Here is a 22,455-nt window from a genome sequence, read left to right as displayed (position 1 = left end):
GTCCACTGGGCCAAACGTTGTCAGAGTCAGAATGTGTGTCCATGGCAGTGTCCCTGTCACGTATTGAGCCTTCACACTGTGTCCTTATGCTTTCCGAAGGCACGCTCAAACAGTGTTTTCCTCCCATATAACCCACTATTCAGAAGAAAAAAGTGGGGCTTAGGCAGTTCCTGAGGTTGAGCAATTACTGAGCTCTCCTGTGGTGAAGATTATAAAATACTGCAATGCATAAGACATCCCACAGACTTCTAATAGATCCGGAAGTCTCTGGGTCTTACAAGATGCTGTGTAAGGCATCTTCCTTCTTCCTTTCTCGGACTGCCAAGCACGTCTATAGAATTCTTTGGGCAGTGCTAAGAAAGAATTCTTATCAGGCTGTGTTTGGCCTCAAAATAGTACAGGGACATAAAGCTGATTCCTGGACATACTTGCTCTGTTGAGAATTGGAGAGGGAGGCACAGCCAATGTCTTCTGAGCTCTCCTGGGGGTGCCTGGGAAGGAGGGGGCACAAAATGGGGTGGTAATAGCCACCAGGAGAGGCAGGAACATACAAAATAGCAAAGTCCCAGGGGGCAATTTAATTTTAGACTCAAGGCCAGGAAATTCTTTTTAAAACAATGAGGAGTGATAGGCTTGGACCTTGGTGAAAGGGCAAGCTTGACCCTCTAAAGGCTCTGGGAAACAAAAAGAAGCAAGACAGAGGGCTGAGGGACAGAGGTGGTGTTCGTGGGGAGCTGCTTTTGGCTTCCCTGCAGACCATAAGGCTTCCACTCACATCCGACGTTCACCGAGACCTAGCCCAACAGCGTGGGAATGATGGAGTGTTAACAAGTCCCTGGAAGTCTGAAGACCTTACTGTCTTGTGGAGACACATTTCTAGGTGAAATGGATACCAATTGTCAGCTTCGAATTCCTAGGGTCGCTCTGTAACCCCTCACTCAGCCAGAAGCCCTTAAACTTGTACCAGTACCCCCACGGGATGGCAGTTTCAGGAACCCCATGGCATGAGGAGTATGGTAATAGTGATATGGTATCTTGAGGTAGAATCCAGTCAGGAGAACATGGCAGCCAGGATAAATAACAGTCAGTTTTGCACTTTGCTCAGTGGTCTATGTAGAGAACTGTGGCTCTTTCTTAAGTCATGGAAAGCCAAGTTTTCATAAATAAGGTGCATGAATAAAAGTTGGTTCTAAGTCTCCATATGCCACCAAATAGCTTTTTGAAAAATGAATAGGGCACACAACTTAAATCCTAGCACTCAGGAGGCAGAGGCAGGCCAATCTTTATGAGTCTGAGTCCAGTTTGGTCTACAAAGTGAATTCCAGATCCTACTTCAAAATAATAAATAAATAAAAACAAAATGAATACTGTAGTAAGGACTTGCTATGATGAATACGTTCCCACAATCTTTTGTTGTTGTTATTGTTGATGATGGTGGTGCTGTTTCCAAGACAGGGTTTCACAATGTAGCCCTGGCTGTCCTGGAAAACTCTCTGTAGACCAGGCTGGCCTCGAACTCACAGAGATCCACCTTTCTCTGCTTCCTGAGTATTGATATTAAAGGCATGTGCCACCATTGCCCCAGGCCTATTTTTGAAATGTACTCACCAATATGATAACATTAAAAGTTGGGGCATCCAGGAGGTGAGAAAAATCATTGTGTGGCAGCTCACAGATAATATAAGACCCTTGTAAGATAGCTTGAGGAAGTAGGTTCAGTCCTTCCCATCCTTCAGCCCTGTAAGGACAGAGCACTCATCTCCCCTAGAAGGCACAGCAATGAGGCACCATCCTAGAAAGACTGAGGCCTCACAAGACCCAGAACCTATCAAGGACTTGATCTTCTTAGCTTCTAGAACTGTGGCAATAACTTTCTCTTTATAAGTTTCCTACTCTCATAAATTTAGTGATAGCAATAAAAATAGATTTTAAAAGAGATTAGGGTCACATTCTATGCTTTGCTGGTGTTATGAAGTTGGGTAATTTATTTAACCATGTAGGGCCTTTGTGTTCTGATGTTGTAATATTCAACTTGTAGCATGACTCTGAAATTATCTAGTTTGTACTGGCTGACCCTAACAGCTCAGAAATATCAAGTTACCTAAGATGGTAGAAAAATAGATGATTAAAAGACAGACAGATGGGCAGATGGACAGGTAGACAGACACACACACAGACAGATGATTGATAGGTAGATAGATAGACAGACAGACACACATATACATATGTAGTTACTCTATTAAACTTGCGCCAACGTTGCACCCAAGCAACAAGAGAAAAAGAACATCTTTTCTGGTTTCTACTGAGATTCTGAATTTCTTGTGAGTGTTCCCACTTTTCTAAACAAAGCATTAACCACAATTCCACTTGATTCCCACAGAGCCTGGGTAGTATCTATTACGGCTTCCCAGTAGCAAGCATGGTGGCGAAACACACAGCACAGGGACAGCACATGATCACTCCATGAACACACCCAGAAGCTGGAAACCTGAAGCATGAATGGTAGACTTGAGGAGGCTATCAACAGCCAGAGCCAAGGCTTAGAAGAGAATCTGTCCTAGGAGGCCCTAGGAAGACTCTAGTGAAGAGAACCAGGTCTGGTTACACAACAGAGCTGTAAACCACCAGCCCATGACAAGAGAAATTTGATCTGGTGGCAAGAGGGCAAGAAGGCTCTTTCTCATTGAAAGGAGAATGAGGCAAGGAGATTTCCTAACAAGAGTGTCACCACCTAAACCCCATCTTGTTTAACAGCACCCCTGTAGAGACAAGTGAAAATCTTCTTTTCTCCACACCCCATGACAATTACCTTTTTAACATAATTTAGGAAGCCAAAATAGAAAAGAAAGATACGGTGAGTGACAGGAAAATAACAGGAATTAACCGAGATCACCTTCATGGAGGCACTGGACAAGAGTGTCCAATAGAAGTAGCACTGTGACCTTCACGGCAGATTATATTCACCTGTTTTGTAGACAGAAATGCCATGGTTCAAAGTGTTCCTGGTTTGCTCACTCTTTGCTGCTTAAGGAATAACAGACTAGCTTTTTCTGCCTCCAACATGCACGTGCTTTTCGAAGTGGTCTTCTACAACCTGTGGTTATCATTTGAATCATCCCCTAAAACCCAGGTAAGAATTTAATCACTGTTATGATAAACCTCGGAGTGGAACCATCGATGGTGACTGAAAACAAAGACTGTGCTCTCCTGAGCCAGCCAGCCTTATGATTGTAGAGGCAGATTCCTGATGAGAAGAACTGAGCTCAGTTAGGCTTCCTCCTGGCCTCACTCTCTCATGCTCATCCCGCCCCCCCCCCCCCCCCATCCACTCACTCTCAAACTCCACATCCCAAGCTTGTAGATACAATGTTATCCAAATGCTGGTTCCTTCTGGGACCCCACCTCTGGCTGCAATCCTTATTCTGAGAATCTCGTTTCTTAATGTTGTGTCCATTGCTCCCCCTAATTATTCCCTTATTGGTCAATGAAGAAGATGATCAACCAATGACTGAGCAGGGAAAAGAATAGGACTGGACTTCTTCCCAGCCAGGGGAGGGAGAATAGAGAAAGAGGGGAAGTGCAGATTAGCCACTGAAAGAGAGTCTGGGAGGCACCACAAGAAAGAACTTGGACCCCAGAGAGCCAGACCAGTGCTAAAATGCAAACATCACTGGAATTTTAACCGGGAGGTAGCCCTAAAATTTCGGAAGATTAAAATACTACTTACTCAGTTGTTGTCCCTTAAAGCTTGTTAAATAAATATAATAGTCCAGCCTCCAGTATTTGGGAGCTAGCTGGGTTAAAAGGAAAACTGCAACAAACATTTATAAATTGACACTCACATAAGATGACTCCACAATCTTTAGAACACAGCAAGAAGGTCTTTACTAGATGTAGCCCTGGAGTTTTAGGCTTACTGGACTCTAGAATGGAGCTTAAAATAACGTGTTGTTGTTTGTTTGTTTTGATTATTTGTTTATAAATTATCCAACTCAAAAGTTTTGTTTTAGCAGAAAAAAAAGAATATAGTCCAGGTGCATCCCAAAGCTGTCCTGGGAGCCCCATCCTCACCTCATCTTAAGGAACAAGAGGAAGGTGGTTTCTCCTTCTGCAACCTAGAGTATATGAAGACAGAAACAAATTATACACACACACACACACACACACACACACACACACACACATATATATATATATATATATATATATATATATATAGAGAGAGAGAGAGAGAGAGAGAGAGAGAGAGTCTGTTAGTCAATCAATCATAACAGAAAGGAAAAATACAATAAACAAAAGAGGCCAGACTGGGTGGCAGAGACATGTAATTCTAGCTGTTTAATAGGGTGAGGCTGGAGGATCACAGGGTCAAGACTAGTATGGGAAGATTAAGGGGACCCTGTCTCAGGTTTTTTAACAAGTATAAAGGTGGCTGGAGGTTTATTGTTCAGAAGTAGAACACTTGTCTAGCATGCTTGAGGCTCAATCATCAGCACTATATAAAAGAATGAAAAAGGAAGGGAGGGGAGGAGAGGGAGATACAAAAGGGGATTTTCTAGATCTTGGAGAGAATGACAGGATACAGAATTAATCTCAACACCTCTGAGATGGGGACTGGAGAGATGGACCGTTCAGCAGTTATGAGCACATACTGCTCCCGCAGAAGATGTAGTTTCAGTTCCCATCACCCAAATCAGATGACTCACATCTTCCTATGACTTCACCTCTAGAGGATTCAACAAGGCTACATGCAAATACACACACACACACACACACACACACACACACACGCACACACACACACACACACCATACTTAAACAAAACTCTGAGAGATAGCTTGTGTGAGGATTGTCCTGTGGGACTTACTTTGCAAAGGTCAGTAGCTGAACTTGTTGGCTGGGATGATGCTCTTTGGTACCACCAATTTAACATTCAGCCAATGGGGCAAGCACGCAAGTCCTATTAGCATGGTCTAGGACTGTGTGACAGATGCCTGAGCCAGCCAGTGGCTGACAGCCTCTCTCAGGTCCCTCTCAAGCTGACATGCAGTGTACACTCAGGCACATTGCCTTCTCCCAGAGCCTTCAGTAATCACCTGTATGAAGTAGCCCTGAGTTCATATTGCTTGACTCTGCATAACACAGTAGCCTTCAGACAAAGGCAAAACTGTTTTTAAATCTTAGAAATATTTTAAAGTGTGCGTGATGTGTGTGGCAGCCTGATGGAGTCGGAGAGCAACTTTATGGGCTCAGCTTTTCTTCCACCTTCACATGGGATCTTTCCTTTCCTTGCTTTCCAAGCAAGTGCTTCTATCCACAGAGCCATCTCCTGTAGAGAGAATCTCTTGTGTGTTGTATGGATGCATCACCTGTCAGTTAAAAACCTATGGCCTATAGGAAAGGGCAGGATAGAAGGTGGGACATCTGGCTGGCAGAAAGGATTCTGGGATCATGGCGGAATGAGAGCTTCTCCAGGGAAGATGCGATGAAACAGCCACATGGTACCTGAGCACATGGCAGAATGTAGATTCATATAAATGGATTATTTTAAGTTATTAGCAAGTCAGAGAATAAGCCTAGCTGTATGACCTGGGTATTTTTATATTTATTTTGAGTTTGAATTGTTATTCTGGGGAACTTGGGGCCTGATAGGAAATCAGACCATTACAATGTCGCCAGCCTAGAATTCTTTTATAAGATATACTCACAGGTTTGTTTGTTTGTTTCTAAAGCCTTGTAGGACAGTTTCTGAATTTTTCATTTGGAAAATATAGGCACCATATTTATAAAAAAAAAAAAGTATGTTTGAACTATGGTGAAAGAATTGGGACTCTTCAATATGGTCACCCTACCCTCAGACAGGGATGTTCCCTAAACAGTCTTATCAAAAGACATCTTGAATGTGTATTTCATTAACCTTTGGGGTATCAGTATATTCCATGTGGAACAGCATCCTGGGAACCCACCCTTGGCCTTGATCATATTGCTATGTGTCCCAAAGCCTGCAGCTCTGAGACGTGGTTAATAGGTAATTATTACCCCTACCTTCTGCACGGCTCAAGATGCTTCCTCGTATCCTGTCTACATGGGCCCAAATAAGGTAATTCCTTTGAGCATCCTCCACACTTCCTCCTTGTCAGGAGAAACCTTGACATAACCCTGACCCTAAAATAAACCAGCCTATGTTATGTTTAGTTAAACCCATAAGAAGTCTAGCCCTCCCACACCTGCCCTCCTCGAGGTAGGCCAGCAGTGTGGTGTTCAAAGAAGGATTACGCAGGAAAGATCCAATGAGCCAGTACTAGAGGGACTTCCAGAGCCCACAAGGGCTAGCCAGAATAGCATAACAGGAAAAAACACTTCTCTGGTCATATGAAAGAGTCCCACACACCTACCATGTAAGTACCTGGAAGCTAAACCCCTACCACACAAAAGCCAGACAGCTGCCAAAAGCGTTCGTTCTTTCTTTACCTCCTGGCTATCACATCCCATCCTCCTTACAGTCTCTAGAGCAGCTGACCTTACAAGCCAGAAGACTCCATGCCCTGCTTCTGACAGATTGGCCCTGGGGCAGAGAACATGAGTTCTTCATCAAAGGGCCATTACCTGAGAACTTCAGAGTTTTAACAACTGTGGATGATGACGTTTCAAGGATGCTTCTAGTAAAAGTAACGAATGCTAATCGGACTTTTAGTTCAAACTGTGGGACTCAGCTACCTGGAAATCTTTCAGGACCAGAAAAGACTTGATTTTGAAAGATGTTTAATACAATGGACAAGATGACAAGCCATTTTTCCTTCCAGCATTCTCTCTTCTGCTATATTTGAACACTCCCTGGCTAGAGCAGGTCTTTACAAGTGAAGCAGAGCTGTGCTCATCTGCTAAATGCCCATCCAGAGTGGAGGGGTAGATATGTACTGGTAAGCCTGCCTTTTAATGTCTGTTTTGCTGATTGCCAGAGTGATGGCTGTGTGCACACGTGCAGGTGTGTGTGTGTGTGTGTGTGTGTGTGTGTATATACAGCAGTGGTTTTCAACCTTCCTAATGCTGCAGCATTCAATACAAGTTTTCATGTTCTGGTAACCTCAAAAATAAAATTATTTTTATTGCTACTTCAAAAAAAGATGTTTATTAAAATGAATGCTAAATGGAACCCCTTGGGATGGGAACACTGCCTCACTTTTTAAAGTGATGTTTTACAGGTAAATCAAGCCTGCTTAGACCAATCTGGGCATGTAGCAGGATCTGCCATCAAATGTGAAGCTGTCCTGGACCAGCATTCTTGCCTGAAGGGTAACCAACTTTGAGAGCTGCATATCCTTGCTCTGGAGCTGTTGGGGTATTGTAGGAACTTACCTATATACCTAGACTCTTCCAATTAAGGGGCGGTAGCACGTCCCAAAATTTGACAACCCATTGTCTCTAGACACCATGCAATAGCTCCTTAAGAGGAGGCACATTCTCTGAAACTAAAAACCTTCAACAAATCCAGGATTCTTGGATTTCTATTTTATATTCACATAAAATGTACATAAGGTCCAAAGCTGAGTCCAGGGGCAAGAAGAAATGCACGGAGGAGGCTGGGTGGGTAAGGAAAGGAAGCAGGGAAGAGACCATCACTCACCACTACTGCAGGATGAGGTGCAGAGAATGTGGAGGGGCTGCCCACAGTGGGATCCACATAGTAGCTCATTCTGTTCTCCACACCTGCACAAGAGAAAACATTGACTGAGCCTCTGGCTGCACAGGGATGTGGGGACATTAACCCCCCAAAGGCATCCAATCGTAGACCTAGGAGCCTTCCCAGCAACCATCCTGTTCAGTTCTTTGTGAGGCAGAGAAGTAAACAGAATTCAGAATGGTGGATAACCTAAGCCGGGGAAGAGGTGGAATAGACCCTAACATAGCCAACCCATATAGATAGCAGATCATGTCTGTGTGCTGCAGACATGGCAGATAGTGACAGAGTCGAAACCTTTTTACAGAATTTCTGGGCAGGGACTAATTCTTGTATGTCATTTTAAATAAGACCTCCATCCATGTTTCATGTCTCCACAAGCCCATCCAAGGCCTGTCACCCAGCAAGAATTCCATATGGAATAAATGAATTATTGATAAAAGAATAAGTAAAGATTGTCTTAGAGGAAGAAGAAAGGGGAAAAAACTTCAATGAAGAGCCCCAACCCTTGGCACAGATAGACAGATGCTCTCTCAAAAAGACTGGACAAATTCATCTCCTATCAAGAGAAGGGCTCGAAAAAAATGTTCTTATTGAGAGCTATTATCTCTGTTGGAAGCCTGAATGCAAAGAACGTTCATAGAACATTCTGACTTAGAGGGATTTTCCAGCAAGCTACTGGTCACCAAGAAAATCGTTGATATATCAAACATTTCTGTTGAATTGAGTGTTCTCCAGAGGGCAAAAGTTCACACACTTTCATAAATTCAATACCACACATAAAAATATGCCTCTCTTGAATGATTGAGAAGATTACATTCCTAGCTTATCGTTCAAAGGCCAAATTCCTATTGTTAGGAAGTGACTTTTCATCCCAACCCTACCCCCGTTGCTTCTCCAGTGGCCACCCCTCCTGCCCCCTCATTCCTGTGTATACTTCCATCAGTCGGCCTATTTCAGGAGAACACAGAAAGTACAGAGATTGGTTTTATGTCCAGTGTGCTGTTCCAGTTCCCTACGTTGATAGTGCCTGACAGCCAGTGACAGAGCTATGTTCACAGGGCTGTATTCCCAGAATACAGTTATGCTAGTTAGGATTTCATCTTGTCCCTGCTGCAACAAATGAAGCTAGGGGAAGTTCTGCAGTGCTAATGCTGAGTGTCTAAGAAAGATCAAGGATGGCCATCCAAGAACACTGCCCCCATCTCTTGTCTGTCCAATGATTTTGCTAAAATTACTGTGCGGCTCCATGACTTGGACTTTGAGCTGGACACTGAGCACGGACTAGGAGGTAGACCTACACAACATGGTCCAATGTGGGCCTGTGCCAACCAGGTGTTGGAGAGATGGCATCTTGTTGCTCAATGGCCCCTCTGTCTCTGAAGCATTCTCTGTTACTGATTTTTGGTTTTGTTTTAACCTGAAAATTAAGTTTAAAGACCTTAACAAGTCACTCTCAAAATGTATTGATATATACAAGGATGAGACTTCAAAGCTGAACTGAATCCCCTATAATGAAAATGGCTTACCATGATGAGAGTGCCTGAGGAAATGCCAGCCAGGCCCCAAGGGTCCTGCAAGATGGTTTGTACCTTTATACTGGAAATGTGCAGGCACGAGGGATTGCTACTTCCTGGGAGCCAGTAAACCTTCTGATTTCCCTCCAAAACCCAGCAGAGATCCCATGGTCCCTACAGGCCTGTCCTCTATCTCACAACCATACATCAGGGTTTATTAAAAATCTATTTGTTGCTTCAATAGTTACTCTGCTCCTTCTATGTATGAAGCAATGTGCTGGACCCTTGAGACACACTAGTAAACAAAACACAGACTCCTGACCTCCTGGCTCTTGGCTTCTAACAGACTCAGGATAAGAAAGCTGAGAAAGACAGTCTATGGCTTCAGCAGTGGAGAAGAGAGATTCATTCACATATAACTGTATCGAATTGTGATCAGTAGTTTGCCAAAAATATGGAAAACTTAAGCAGTGGTTGGTTGTGTGGGGCACAGAGAATAGGAAATCATGGAAGATTGAAGAGGGAGGTTTAACCACATGGCCCTATGAATCATTTGGACTCCCCTAGCAGCAAAGGACCTTCACCCTTCTGCATGTACAGTTTTCATATACATCTGCAAGAGACAGAACTTTGTGAATTGGCAGTATCGTGTTGGAGCCTAGCTCAAAGACAACAAGAGTTTCTGTCTGCCAGCCAGACAACACTCCCCTTCATAGCAACACACTTGGAAAAGGTCCGGTGGAAACATGTTTTCTCTTCCAGTTGATGGAGGGAGGGAGGAAACCTCTGGCTGAACATCTGGTGCATTCTGTGCTGGACCATACGCTCCACAGCATGAATGACACTTCCCTTGGGGAAAAGCCCTTTGCCCAGGGAGGAAACTGAAAAGAGGAGTTGCCAGGGATCTCAAGGGCTCTCATCACAGGAAATAACTCTGGGACAGAAACGGATTGCTGCTTTATTATTTTTTTGGAGAAAGAAAAAAAGAACCTGCCCCTTTTCCAACTTGCAGATTGTGACATAGAACAGCTGCTGGAGCTCAAACCCTTTCTGAAGAGGCAAAAGTGTGTGTGTGTGTGTGTGTGTGTGTGTGTTCTTTCTCCTCTTGGCTTTTTGGCCCACAAGAACTCCCTCCCACATGACTACTTGAACATCAGCTGGACCTGAACTTCTTGTCTTGGCTTTGCACATGTGTATTACCTAAATAGAAAACAACTGTCTGATTCGTCTCTAATTGAGAAGCAGCCCTGAGACCTGTCTCAGTGTAGAAACGATGGGAACATGTGGGAACACTGAATCACTCCGAGCTGAATTTGCTTTTCCTCAGTGGAACCAGCACTGCCCAGTTACAGAATGGGTACTTCCAAAGCCAGGCTGCTAACCTCGGATCCTCCTCCTTTGATACTCTCTCCAAGTCCACAGCCCACAGAGCCCCGCTGTACCCGCAACCTTCCACTCAGCTTCTCCCTCCTCTGCCCTACTTTGCTTGAAATGAACCTGGAAATGTCCTCTGTACTTAGTTTTCCCGAAGAACTGAGAGCCCTGTGTCTCCTGAAGGCTTTAGGCTGATATCAGACCTCAGTGCCCCCCACCCCCACCCTTGTCCCTGGCTCGGCAACTCTTCACTCCAGCAGGGGCTAGCTACTCCTCTCCAAAAATCTCCAACGTATTATCTGCCTATTGTTTGCACGTTATCACACCGGTTCTACCAACATCTGTTTCTATTTATCTCTCCCACTTGATTCTCAACTAGTTGAAGGTAGGTTCTCCGCTTTTTTCACTTTGCATGACAGAAACTTGATGTTTTTAAATCTGTGGGTGGGTGGACGGATAAACAATCCTCATAAGACTAAGCATGGAAGAGATGGATCAGCTGGGAGTGCGTTTGTTTTACAAAATCGGAGGCTCTGCAGAGATTGCAGGTCTGGATAACGACTGCTAGAAATGAGCGTGCTCCAAGTCCATCTCTAAGCAGGAATTGTTGCTCCATGTTCGCGGCACTACTTGTTTCAATCAAACAGTCGCCTTATCAATCAAACCTTTTTCCACTGCCCCATACAAGCATGCTCCTCAGGCACTGGGTCATTTTTTTCCCTTTCAAGCCCTACCCCACTAAAAATCTAGCTCCCCAGAGCAAGATTTAGTCCATCCCTCCACCTCGCTGGGTTCACGCTGAGACTTACCATGTGACTGATATGCAAATAACTTCTGAGGATTAGCATCAAAGTTAGAAAACCTGCACTTTGGTTGTTGTTAGCCCCCTTTAAATGAGGAAGAAGTCTAAGATGCACAGTCAGCTGGCCCAGTGACGTCCGACCCTGCAGCTTCACCCTTTCTTTTGCTGTGCTTCTCTATCTTCTTCATCCTAGACCTTAGGAACCAAGTAAGCTATCGATATCAATTAAAACAAACAAACAAACAAAAAACAGTCAACAGTCTAGCCTATGGGGATATCTCATATGCAATATAACTCTTGAAAACTAGTTTTCCACTCACTTCTAGAAAGTGTTTGTCTTTGTAAAGTATATGGCGATTTCAAGTTGCACCTGGTCCAGGGCCTTGTGACTCTGCCAGGACCTGCCAGGTCTCATCGCCCAAGGTCTAGAGACAGTAATCCCAAAGCAGAGATTAGCAAGCAACAGGGATGTGTGAGGTCAAAGCAACAGAAGAATAGGGACCCTGGGGAGATACGCCTTGATCAAGCAGAATCCAGTTCACACAGCTCTGCCCTGCTTGATGCCATCTGTAGGTAAGGTCTCATCAGTCAAGGGATTTTAATTTGAAATGATTGATTTTTAGAGAAAAATCTATTTTTTTTTACATGAGAGAGAAAGTTTCTTTAGCTGATAATTCTAGATTATAATACATGTCAGTAAGAAAGGCAAAATAGCAGGGAAGTTAAAGGATTGCTCCACAACCCTAGAGCAGAGAAAAATCTATGCCCTTAACCAATTACCCCAGCAAATCACACTTGACCCACCTATTCCTCAAGCACTTAGAACTCTAGCATCAAAAAAGACCTAGGCAGAAACATGGCGAGTTCATGGCCAGCCTGGACTACAAATTGAACTCCTATTTCAAAGCAAATCATCTCTCCAAATGCTTAACATAGTAGCATACGTTTATTACAAATGTTTTTAAAACGCGCATGCTCTGAAATCATTTTTCTCTTAAAAAACAAAACAAAACAAAACAAAACCCCAAAACACTAAACTGGAAATAGAAAGTCTTGAAATTGGTGACTTCTTTTAATTTAAAGTTCGCTTTCTGGATGCCAGCAAACAGTTTGACTTTTGAAAACTGGACTTTAAAAGTTGTCTTTTGTTACCCATTATTTATATTTAGAATCCAACTGTCATTCTGTGCTATTTTATAGTTAGTCCTTATATTTTCTTCATCAACTAATAAATACCTAGATGTGGGGGGAAATAATTCAGAAAAGCTTCAAATGGTTGTTAAAAAAAAAAGATCTGCAATTCTACTATCCACAGATAATCGTCTTCAAGATATAGTTTTAATATGCTGTTTTATTCTATGCTTTTTTATTAATATTTGACATAAGGCAATGGGCACTTTTTATGTCAGTAAGTATTGTTCTCTCTTAAGACTGTAAATACATACCAATATTCTGTGTTTCATCACATACACTTAACCAACATTATACTGTTACTGCCATTTTTTTAAGATGGAGTCTTTTTATACATAGACCAGGCTGGCCCAGACTTCCCTATATGCCCTACCTAGTTGCTTATATTGACAGAGAAGTCTGTACATGTTCAAGGTTGATGTAACATTTTCCTGAATATTCTCAATGTTTGACTTGTTGAATAGAAACAGGAGTCTGACTATGCCATCCAGATGTGTCCTATACTCCCTGGCCACCCTGGTTTTCCTTTTGTAAATGGCACTGAACTCCAACAAAGTATGATGCTCTGCTGTCATCTCCCCTAGACCCAGGAGTTGCCTGAAAGAGAGACCATGTTTTTTCAAATGGTGCATGCCAACCATGCAACCTGCATTTGTTGACTGGGAAAAGGAACATGTCAGGGCATATCCAAAAGGATACAGATCTCTTTAGGATAAAACTATCTCACCACCTAATGTGGAGGGTGTCCACTTGTAGTTATGACTAGAGATAACATTGTATTTATCTCTAATCTAATTAATGTACCACACTATTTTGTCTGTCTTCCTCCATCATATCTTAATTCCCACACTTGGTCCATGGCATTTCTCCACTCATTTTTGTAGATATCTTTTTGAACTGTTAGCACAATGAAGGCTACCACAGCCAGTTTTCTAAAAGCTCAAATTTAAGAGAGCTCATGTTAAATAACAGAACATCCTGGGGGTAGGGGGAGGCAGAGGTTCTTAACCTGTGTGTCGGGACAGGAATTGCCTAAGAGGATGGAAAAACACAGATCATAACAGGAGCAAAATTACAGTTACAAAGTAGCAACTCAAATCATTTATGGTTAGAGGTCACCACAATATGAGGAACTCTATTCAAGGGTCGCAGTGTTAAGGGGGTTGAGAACCATGGAGGGATGGACTGAAAGTGGGTGGTTAGAGCTGAGAGCAGTCTTTCTTCCTTGCTCCTAAGATTTAATGACCCTCACTTTCATTAAGGGCTGAAGAGTCACGGGAGTAAGTATCCTTTCCTACTTTAAATGGTGGCTTTGACCGATAAAGACAATGTTCCGAATGCTGTGTGCTGCCCTCTCCTGCATCTTCCACGGTCACCTACTCTTTCACAGAGCTCTCCCACAGCAAGTACTAGCTGCAGCACAGTTAGCATGTCTTTTCTCTCTCCCACATTACTGGGAATTATCCCTATCCCTCTCTAAAACCTATCACCTAACCCTCACACCGATCTATTTTTCTGCCTCTGGATTTTCTAATTAAGTTTGGCATTGCCAAGACCTCTAAGAAAACATATAACTAATCTTTTTATAATACTAAAATGGTCTTGTGCCATTATGAATTTATAAGCATACACACACACACACACACACACATATATATATATATATATATATATATATATATATATATATATATATATTTGCTCTTCAGAGAGACATATCTCACTAATGTTTTCTATAGAGGACTAAAAGCGGTTAAGGGAGCTAGCAAGATGGCTCCATGGCTAAGAGTTAATACACCTCTCACAGAAGACCAGGGTTCAGTTCTTAGCACCCAAATTAGGTACCCCCAATGTCCTATAACTCATTTCGAGGTATCCGATCCTTCACCGGACTCTGCAGGCACCTGCCCCTCTATCCAGCCACACACATAAGCATACAATTTAAAAATAATTTTGTAATGGTGATTTTACTGTAATACATTATGGGGCTAGGGAATAAGGAGTGCTTCATAGATGACTTTTGAATTTCATCGTGGATAGAAACCCTGTAGCTGCCATGCTGTCACAATGAATTGTCAACAATAGACAGAAAGGTTCTGCTAAGCTCTGAGAGCCTCCAAATTCCACCAGGCCAGTGACAACTGTAGTCTCTGAAACACATCAGAAACTAGCAATCTACTCCCCCTACACTCAGGTTGCATGTAGGAGCACATCATAATAAGAACATTGGCCTGACAGTGTTGTTCTTCAGTTCCCTGTGTAACCCTGAAGAGCAACAAATGAGCACACTTGACCTTCAGATGCACTGCGGCCAAGGTAGGCGATGACAATTGACTAAGATTATTTTAGACTTCAGACCTGGAAACAACACAGGAGAGTCTGCAAGAATGATGTTAAGTACTTCTCCACCATGGATGCATTAAAGGTCAGGGTTAAACAGATCCTTGGCCAAGTCAAACCCCAATTATAAGACAAAACTGTCAACTTTCACCCAGTGCTTGCTGCTAAAAGAAATGCTCCAAGACTCTAGAATCTTAAATAATTTCTTTTCAATCCATAGTGTGACCTACATTTACGACCTGAAATTTATATTGAGTCTTTGCTTCTTAGAAGATCTCGACAAGACAGAAAGGTCATAGAAAGACCAGGGGGACTGGATCGTTTTAAACATATGCCTCTAAAACGGAATTAAAAGATACCAGCCGACATGGATCTCGCAAATCTGGCAAGCAACTTCTATGTCTAATTGTGATTTTCATGGTGGGGTTTCATTTGTTTTATTGCCCAAATTCTAAGGTTCCAATTTCCCAGTGTAATGCTAAACAGCTTGCTGGCATTCTGCTACTCAAAGGGGTTTTGCAGAATTTTCAACTCAGAAAAAAATTAATCAAATCAGCTCATTTTTATTTCAATAAGCCAAGGCCAGAGAGCTGAGGTGCCAAGAAAAGCTTCGGAGTTGCAGATTGTGTGTAGGCGTGGCTCACCTTCCTGAATGTGCCATTCGTCGCCTGGAATTTCTTAGCATCGCAGTCTTAGTTTTCTTCAACCATAAAATGAAGACAAGAATACCAACCCTTTGAGGACTGCTGAGGAGGCATATACAAAATATAATCATTTAGCTGTGTTATCAAGAATACTTGGCATCCACTGTTAGTAGGAAAGATGGATCTTAGTATTATTATACGTTAGCATTATTTTTACAGCTCAAGGTAGCAGAGGTTACCTATTTAAGAATGAGATGTAGTGGTGCTTATCTTTAACCCCAGGATGCAGAGGCAGACAGATATCTGAGAGTTCCAAATAAGTCAGCAGTACACAGTGAGGCCTTGTCAGGAAAGAGAGGGTGGGGGGAAGAGAGGAAAGAGAAGAAAGAGTGCAGAGAGAGAAGAGAGAAGAGAAGTGGGTGGGCCAAGACCTAGAACCCCATGGTCTAAATCTTTACCTCTTTTTCTAAAAATGGACATTTAAGTCATCAAAAAAAATCCCTTTTATAACCATAGGATGAATGTCTTTAGTAGAGAATTTTCACAAGACAAAAGAGGCATAGTTTTCAGTGAATGATAGGCATCCTGTACTATTGTTATGCATACACCCAAGAAGCAAACATATTCTTACAGGTCCAACAGAGCTCCTGCAAAGACTGCAGCTGCAGTCACATAAACCAGGAACTACTGCAGATTCCTGAATTGAATACATACATACATACACACACACACATATATGTACATACTGTCACATATACACATACACATATATACATGTGCATGTACATATATAGAGATATATATAGATATGTATGTATGAATACATGCCAAGCACATATATATGTATATATGCCAGAATATATATACATATATATGTATGTATGTATACATATGCATATGCATATATGTGGATGTTTATATATAAGTCAGAATATGTATATATGTATGTGAATATATGTATATGTGTCTACGTGTATATGTGTTTATATGTGTATATGTACATATCTATGTATATCCACGTTTTGTGGACTAACACTTATAGCAACTGGCTATAAATACAGTCAAGTTAGTAGGCTGCTCTAGAAACCATTGAAAGGGTCCATATTTGTCTGGGACTTCCATTTTTGTAGCTGTTGTCTTTGATTTGAGGCAGTGCCACCCAATGAAGTGCACATGAATCTGAATCCCACAGTTCTGCTTATAAGCAGCTCCAGGCCACTAAGAGGACTATGTCAGGACAAGGCTACAGTCTAAGGACCTCACCCAGGAGCATACTGGACTCACCCAATTACACTTAGAAAACCTTTTACTAAGATGAAAACTTAGGAAGCAGAGTCACCTGGGAAACAGAAGCAAACACTTCTGCCCAAGGCTGAGCAGAAGTCTGCAGATCTTAGGGCCAAGGCACACCTGGCTAAGACAAAATGTGTAGCTCAGGAGATACTCTGAGTCTCCCATGCCAAAGCATGGCCAAGACTTCTGTCTTTCCCAAGAAATGTGGCGAGTCCTTTATACTTTTATAGCCCTAAGGAACTGAAGCCCTCAGATTGATCACTCAAGGCCAGGAATTCCAGGCCAAAGAATGTAGGGAGACCTTGCTACAGAAGAGGCAGAGACTGGCAGTGGTCTCACAGGAGTCATCTAAGGACCAACACCCAGAGGCACCAAGAGAGAAGGCTGAAGGTTGACTTGTTCCAATTTTTAAAAATATATTTATTTATTACGCTACACAGTACACGGTTCACGGTAGCTGTCTCCAGATGCACCAGAAGAGGGCATCAGATCTCACCACGGGTGGTTGTGAGCCACCATGTGATTGCTGGGAATTGAACTCAGGACCTTTGGAAGAGCAGTTAGTGCTCTTACCTGCTGAGCCATCTCTCCAGCCCCTTGTCCCAATTTTTAAAAGACTCTAAGAACCTTTAGAAATTCTTTGAAATATTTCTGCAAGTGTTCAAATGTTTGTGAAAACTATTTTTAAATAAAAGCAAGCAAGGAAGAAAGCAGGAAAGAGCGGGGGAGGGAGGGAGAGAGGGAAGGAGGGAGAGACAGACAGACAGACAGACAGAGAAACCTTATTTTCCCCATGAGTGATAGACTCCTGACATTGGTATTCAAAGTCCCCTGCTTTATCTGGCGTTTCTGGAACCACATCTACACTCTAGATGCATCACATTCACCATCTTCTGCTCTAAGGAGAGAAGATATTATCTCAGACATCCTTCCCTACTCCCTTTCTCTGCTCAAGATACAGTTTTGTTTCGTGTCACTTGAACTCAGAAAATATTCATAGACTCTAAATATTAAAATTATTTTGTGTTTTATTTTTTGCCCTTTTTTTCCTCTCCACAGAACATTTACTAAAATAAATAATGTAAAATTTAAAATGTGTATGCATATATTGTGTGCCCTTCACCACACAAGGCTGGGATCAAAGTCTACTCTGGACGTAAGATCACGTTAGGATGCTTTACCCACTTAGACGATCCAGACATGCAGGTGTTTCCCAGAGTCAGTATCTTCTTAGCAATGAATAATTTACAAATTCATCTTTAGAAAGTAGGCCCTCTCCACATTATCTTCCCAGAAACCTAGCAAAATCCAGGCTGCTTCTGTGCATCTTAGAGTTTGGGCTTTCTGTTACTGAATCCAGGAGCCCAGTGCTCATACTCTCTTGGTCCTGGTCAGGTCTCACCAAAAGCTCACCCTACTGATGTAAATGAAGTGGCCCGTGCAGAACACCTCTTGGAACACGCTGAGTGACTGCACAGAAAGTTAGCTTGCTCTCTTCTTTTAGGTGGGTGACAGTTCCTGAGAGTTGGCTGCATTAAAAGAGGCTGTAAGGCTACATCCTCGGTAGAATTAAGGGGACCAAGAAGGCTCTCTGTGTCTAAGTTTTCCCAGGATTAAAGAAACAAGTGTTGCTATAAATGCCATTAAATTGCTGCCTCACATATTAATGTCACTCAGATACTAAATGTTTTCATTTCCCATGAAGAAAAAAAAGAGGGAGGAAAGAAAGGAGGGAGGGTGGGAGCCCCAACTTCTGGCATATACTCATCTCTTGTGCTTTTTGATGTCACTGAGGAATTTGAATACATAATGAGAAAAGAATCATTGTGGGGGGGGAGCTGTGTCTCTGCTCACCAATAAATAACATCACAAAGCCCACCCATAAAAAGAAGGCACGAAAGCACAGGGGTGGTGGTCTTGAGATGTATTCTCTCAACAAGAGAAAGGAAGAAAGCCATACGAATGACTACATTTCCTCATGGAGATAAATGAAACTGTCCATTCAAAAACATCATCAGGTTCAGCAGAACTGGAGTTAGGGGTGAGAAATTGACCAACAGGCTGAGGCGGTGTGGGATCATAGGCAGAAATCTCTATGCCCAGTTCCTGTCCTCACTACATTGTTTGGCTTAGCCCAGCTCTTCCTTAGGAACCCGGACTCACAGACCCAATTTCTTACACTATTACTTCAGACTCCTCCGGCCCTGTTGGCTCTTTTCTTTTTCAAAGTTCTATACTACTTTATTACAGACTCCCCTCTATGTAAACCAGGTGGGACACCGAGAATCACCTGTATTTTAAAGAAAGTCAAACACACTGTGTTCATTCAATGACAGAGACAGCCTCCCATAGAGTCCAAATGCTCATCCACAAAATTCCGCTCTGACCCTCTTAGCTTTTGAACTTCACCATCCCTGGGAAATTTGAATAGGCAATTAGAGGCAGGGGCTCTGCAGAGAATCCAAGGTCACAGACTGCCAGGTGCCAGGATTACCCCCATTTCTCCAGACTGGGCTGTAGCACCTCTTGGCGCCTCTAGTAAGTAGCACCTGGGTGTAAGGTGCCTATGAGGCAAAGAGCCCCTCAGTAATCAGACTGTGTCCCATGTCCCCAGCAGTGGATCCAGGACAGAAGAGGCTGGCGGGCTGATGCCTGATGTTTGTTATTCCACTACTGATGGCTAAGTATAGAAGTTGTCGATTTACAATTAAAAGCAGTGTGCTTCAAATATTAATATTAATAACTACAATGCCCGGACACATAAAAAGACCTTTTCATCTTCAAAGCACTTCTCACGAATTAACCCCTTACAGCTCTCTGGCCTGGGTTCTGGAACCGCAGGTAAATGAGAGCCATAGAGGCCACCCAGCTGCCCCACGAGGACCGAGCCTGCCAAACCAAAGACTTTCTTGCTAGATAAAAAAGGCGGTGAGGCAATCCAGACCCCAGCTGATGAAAGAGTTAAAGTGTCGGGTAATTTTACAAATCAAACGAAGTGGCCAGAGGTAAGTTTCAGGATCTGGATTTCCTGTTGTTTCCCACCCAGTTCCATGCAGCGATACAAAGTAGGAAGGAAGGGGCTTCGGGATGAGAGAAGAAAAAAAAAAAAAAAAACCAGAAGGGAACCTTACAATGGAATGTCATGATCTTGCCACCCAGCATCTTTGCACAGTTCACTCACAGAAAAGTCAACTTTAAAAGGTGATCGAAGACATCCTTACAGTAACCAGAAGCCCCGATCCCTTGCAAAGGGGAATTGCAGTCCCAACTCCAGCCTCCCTCGGGATATCAGTACAGCTTGGGGGAAGAAAGTCCCTCTGACCTGGAGACACCCCCACAACCAATGACCCTCAGAGCCTGACAAAGAATTGGTGGGCTCTTGTATGACTTAAGTCGAGAAGTAGAAGAAATGACCGATAGGCTGGCTTTTCAGAAGGTCTTGGCCGGTAGCAATTTCCCCTCTACGAAAGCAATTCATTAAGTTGCTGGTAAGAGGTGGGGCAGAGCAGATAGTAGACTTCACTAAGAATGAAAAAAAAAAAATAAGAAAGAAATTTTCTAAGCAAAACTACAGTTTTATTTCTCCAAAAGGGTTTGCAAGGGGTATTTCAGAATTGTGATATGCCATTTGCAAGGATCAACAATGTGTGCTTTAGGGGGGTGGGGGGTGGAAGGTGACAAGAGTCTTGATTTTTAAGCTTATCTAATGAGAGCAGGAAATAGTTTTCAAAAATATTGTTAAACAATGGGATATGTGAAAAGGCAAAGAGGGGGGGGGAAAAAAGAAGAGAAACAGCTGCATCCTGAAAGTTTCACAATTTACCCTTTAATTCATAAAATTTGGGGGTGGCGGGAGGAAAAGTGAAAAGAAAGTTTCCGACAGAAACTCAGCCCTCACTTACTAATTTGCTGCAGAGACGGGTGAGGACTGGAGTGAGCTTCACCGAAGGTCTGCGGCTTTTTCCAGCTACTACCTGCAGGGAATCCTTGGCTCCCGGGCTAAAGAGGATTCAGAGACCATAATACTCCTAATAGAGCTGCCTCCTGAAATGGGGGGTGTGGTCAAGCTAGGGAAGCAGAAGAGGCGGTATTCAGCCAGCCTCCGGCACCAAGGCGGTGGTCGCCAGGGCAGGCACTGTGATCTAAAGGGGAGCTGTTTGTGGCAGCGCTAAATTACATCCTTCTACTGATGCTTCAACTAAATATTACTGATCCGGGGCAAAGTGCACAAGGGGCGGGGAGGGAGAGAGCAAGGGGGGAGGGAGAGAGGGAGAGAGAGACAGAGAGAAGAAAGGAGGGAGGGAGGGAGGGAGGGAGGGAGGGAGGGAGACAGAGACAGAGACACTTGGCATGCACCAGATTGGTGCTCTACTGGACATGTGACTACTTCTGCCCCACATGGCTTGACTTTCTCAGTGGAACTGTGTTCATTCAGCCTAGGCCTTGAATCATGGTGCAGGGGGTCCTGTAAAACCACTCAGGGGACTGTCTCTAGCAGGATGTCTGACACCCACTCACCTACTTAGGTTTCTTGTGACTCTTTATTAACCTGATGTGTGAAGTATGCCTTGTTCACATTGGGCCTGCGATGAGAAACACCACAGTGTATTTCTTCTCGAATAAGAAGATTTTGGCTCAGATCGCATCAGATGATCTCACCGTTCTCCACTCACTAGTGTGGATTAAATTGTTGTCATGTTTCCCTGACTGCATGCAGAGGGGAAACGGCCAAAAGCAAAGGTGGAGGTTCCAAAAAGTGAGGCATCTCTTCTAAGGATTGTTCCAGGTGATCCAGCCATCGATGAACATTAATGGATTTCATTTGTCCATGATGTAGTGATTAAAAGGAAGAAATATCCATAAATGTCTCTTTTTTAACAAAACATACGCAATATGAAAGTTTTAAGCAACTCTAGGCAAACGTACACAATATCACTTCTTCACTTAAGGGCATGACGATAATGTTACAGTGAGATCTCATTTCTATGAATAGGGGAAAATTGGAAAAGTTTATATTGCTTGCAGTTCCGAGACTTTTGCCCTAAGATTCCATTGATGTTGAGTAATGGATGAGTCAATTGCTTCCTTCCCTTCTTAATGAAGACACAACTACTCCACTTGAAATCCCACAAAGACCCAAAATGTCATTCAGAAAATCATCATGCTTATCCATCGCTGGTAGCACAGTTGCAGCGCTGGTAACTTGCAGCTCACACAGGAACTAATGCCCATGTTCCCCTCCTGTGTATTAACACGATGTGGATCAAAGCTGTCTTTTACTATTGGCCCAGTCCATTTAGTTTAACCAATGTCGGCACCAGGAACTGGTCTCAGCACTGGGAATCTAACCAGATCACACTACTGTGGGAAGAGAGTCACAAACATCAACTAGTTCCAGAAAGCCTAATCTGGGCTGTGAGGGATCTCTGGAAGCTTCAGCCTGTCCCCTCAAGCCCAGTCAGTTCTGGTGTGCTGCCCAGCTTAAATGTGGTCAATTAAATCCATCACAGTTATGTATAATTGTAACCAATATTCATATACGAGAACTGGGAAAAATAGATGTCAATTTGTGCTCTATCAAAGTGTATAGTGCAATTAATGAAGGGCTTTTTGCC

General features: G+C 43.0%; 1 protein-coding gene across 1 annotated transcript in view; it reads right to left on the bottom strand.

Moving 5' to 3' along the window:
- The window catches only part of Ets1 (ETS proto-oncogene 1, transcription factor), a 120,995-nt gene extending 100,185 nt beyond the window's left edge, over positions 1 to 20,810 (bottom strand). The window contains exons 1-2 of the mRNA XM_029481151.1: positions 20,743 to 20,810; positions 7,626 to 7,708 (exon numbers count right to left, since the gene is read on the bottom strand). Of these exons, the coding sequence (XP_029337011.1) occupies positions 7,626 to 7,694 (69 nt within the window). The 5' untranslated portion in view covers positions 7,695 to 7,708; positions 20,743 to 20,810. The remainder of the gene's footprint in view (positions 1 to 7,625; positions 7,709 to 20,742) is intronic.
- Between the last annotated feature and the right edge of the window lie 1,645 nt (positions 20,811 to 22,455).

Source organism: Mus caroli, chromosome 9, assembly GCF_900094665.2.
Source record: "Mus caroli chromosome 9, CAROLI_EIJ_v1.1, whole genome shotgun sequence".
Classification (NCBI taxonomy): Eukaryota; Metazoa; Chordata; class Mammalia; order Rodentia; family Muridae; genus Mus; species Mus caroli.
Note: the sequence above shows the minus strand (reverse complement) of the source record. Positions and strands in the feature narration are given on the sequence as shown.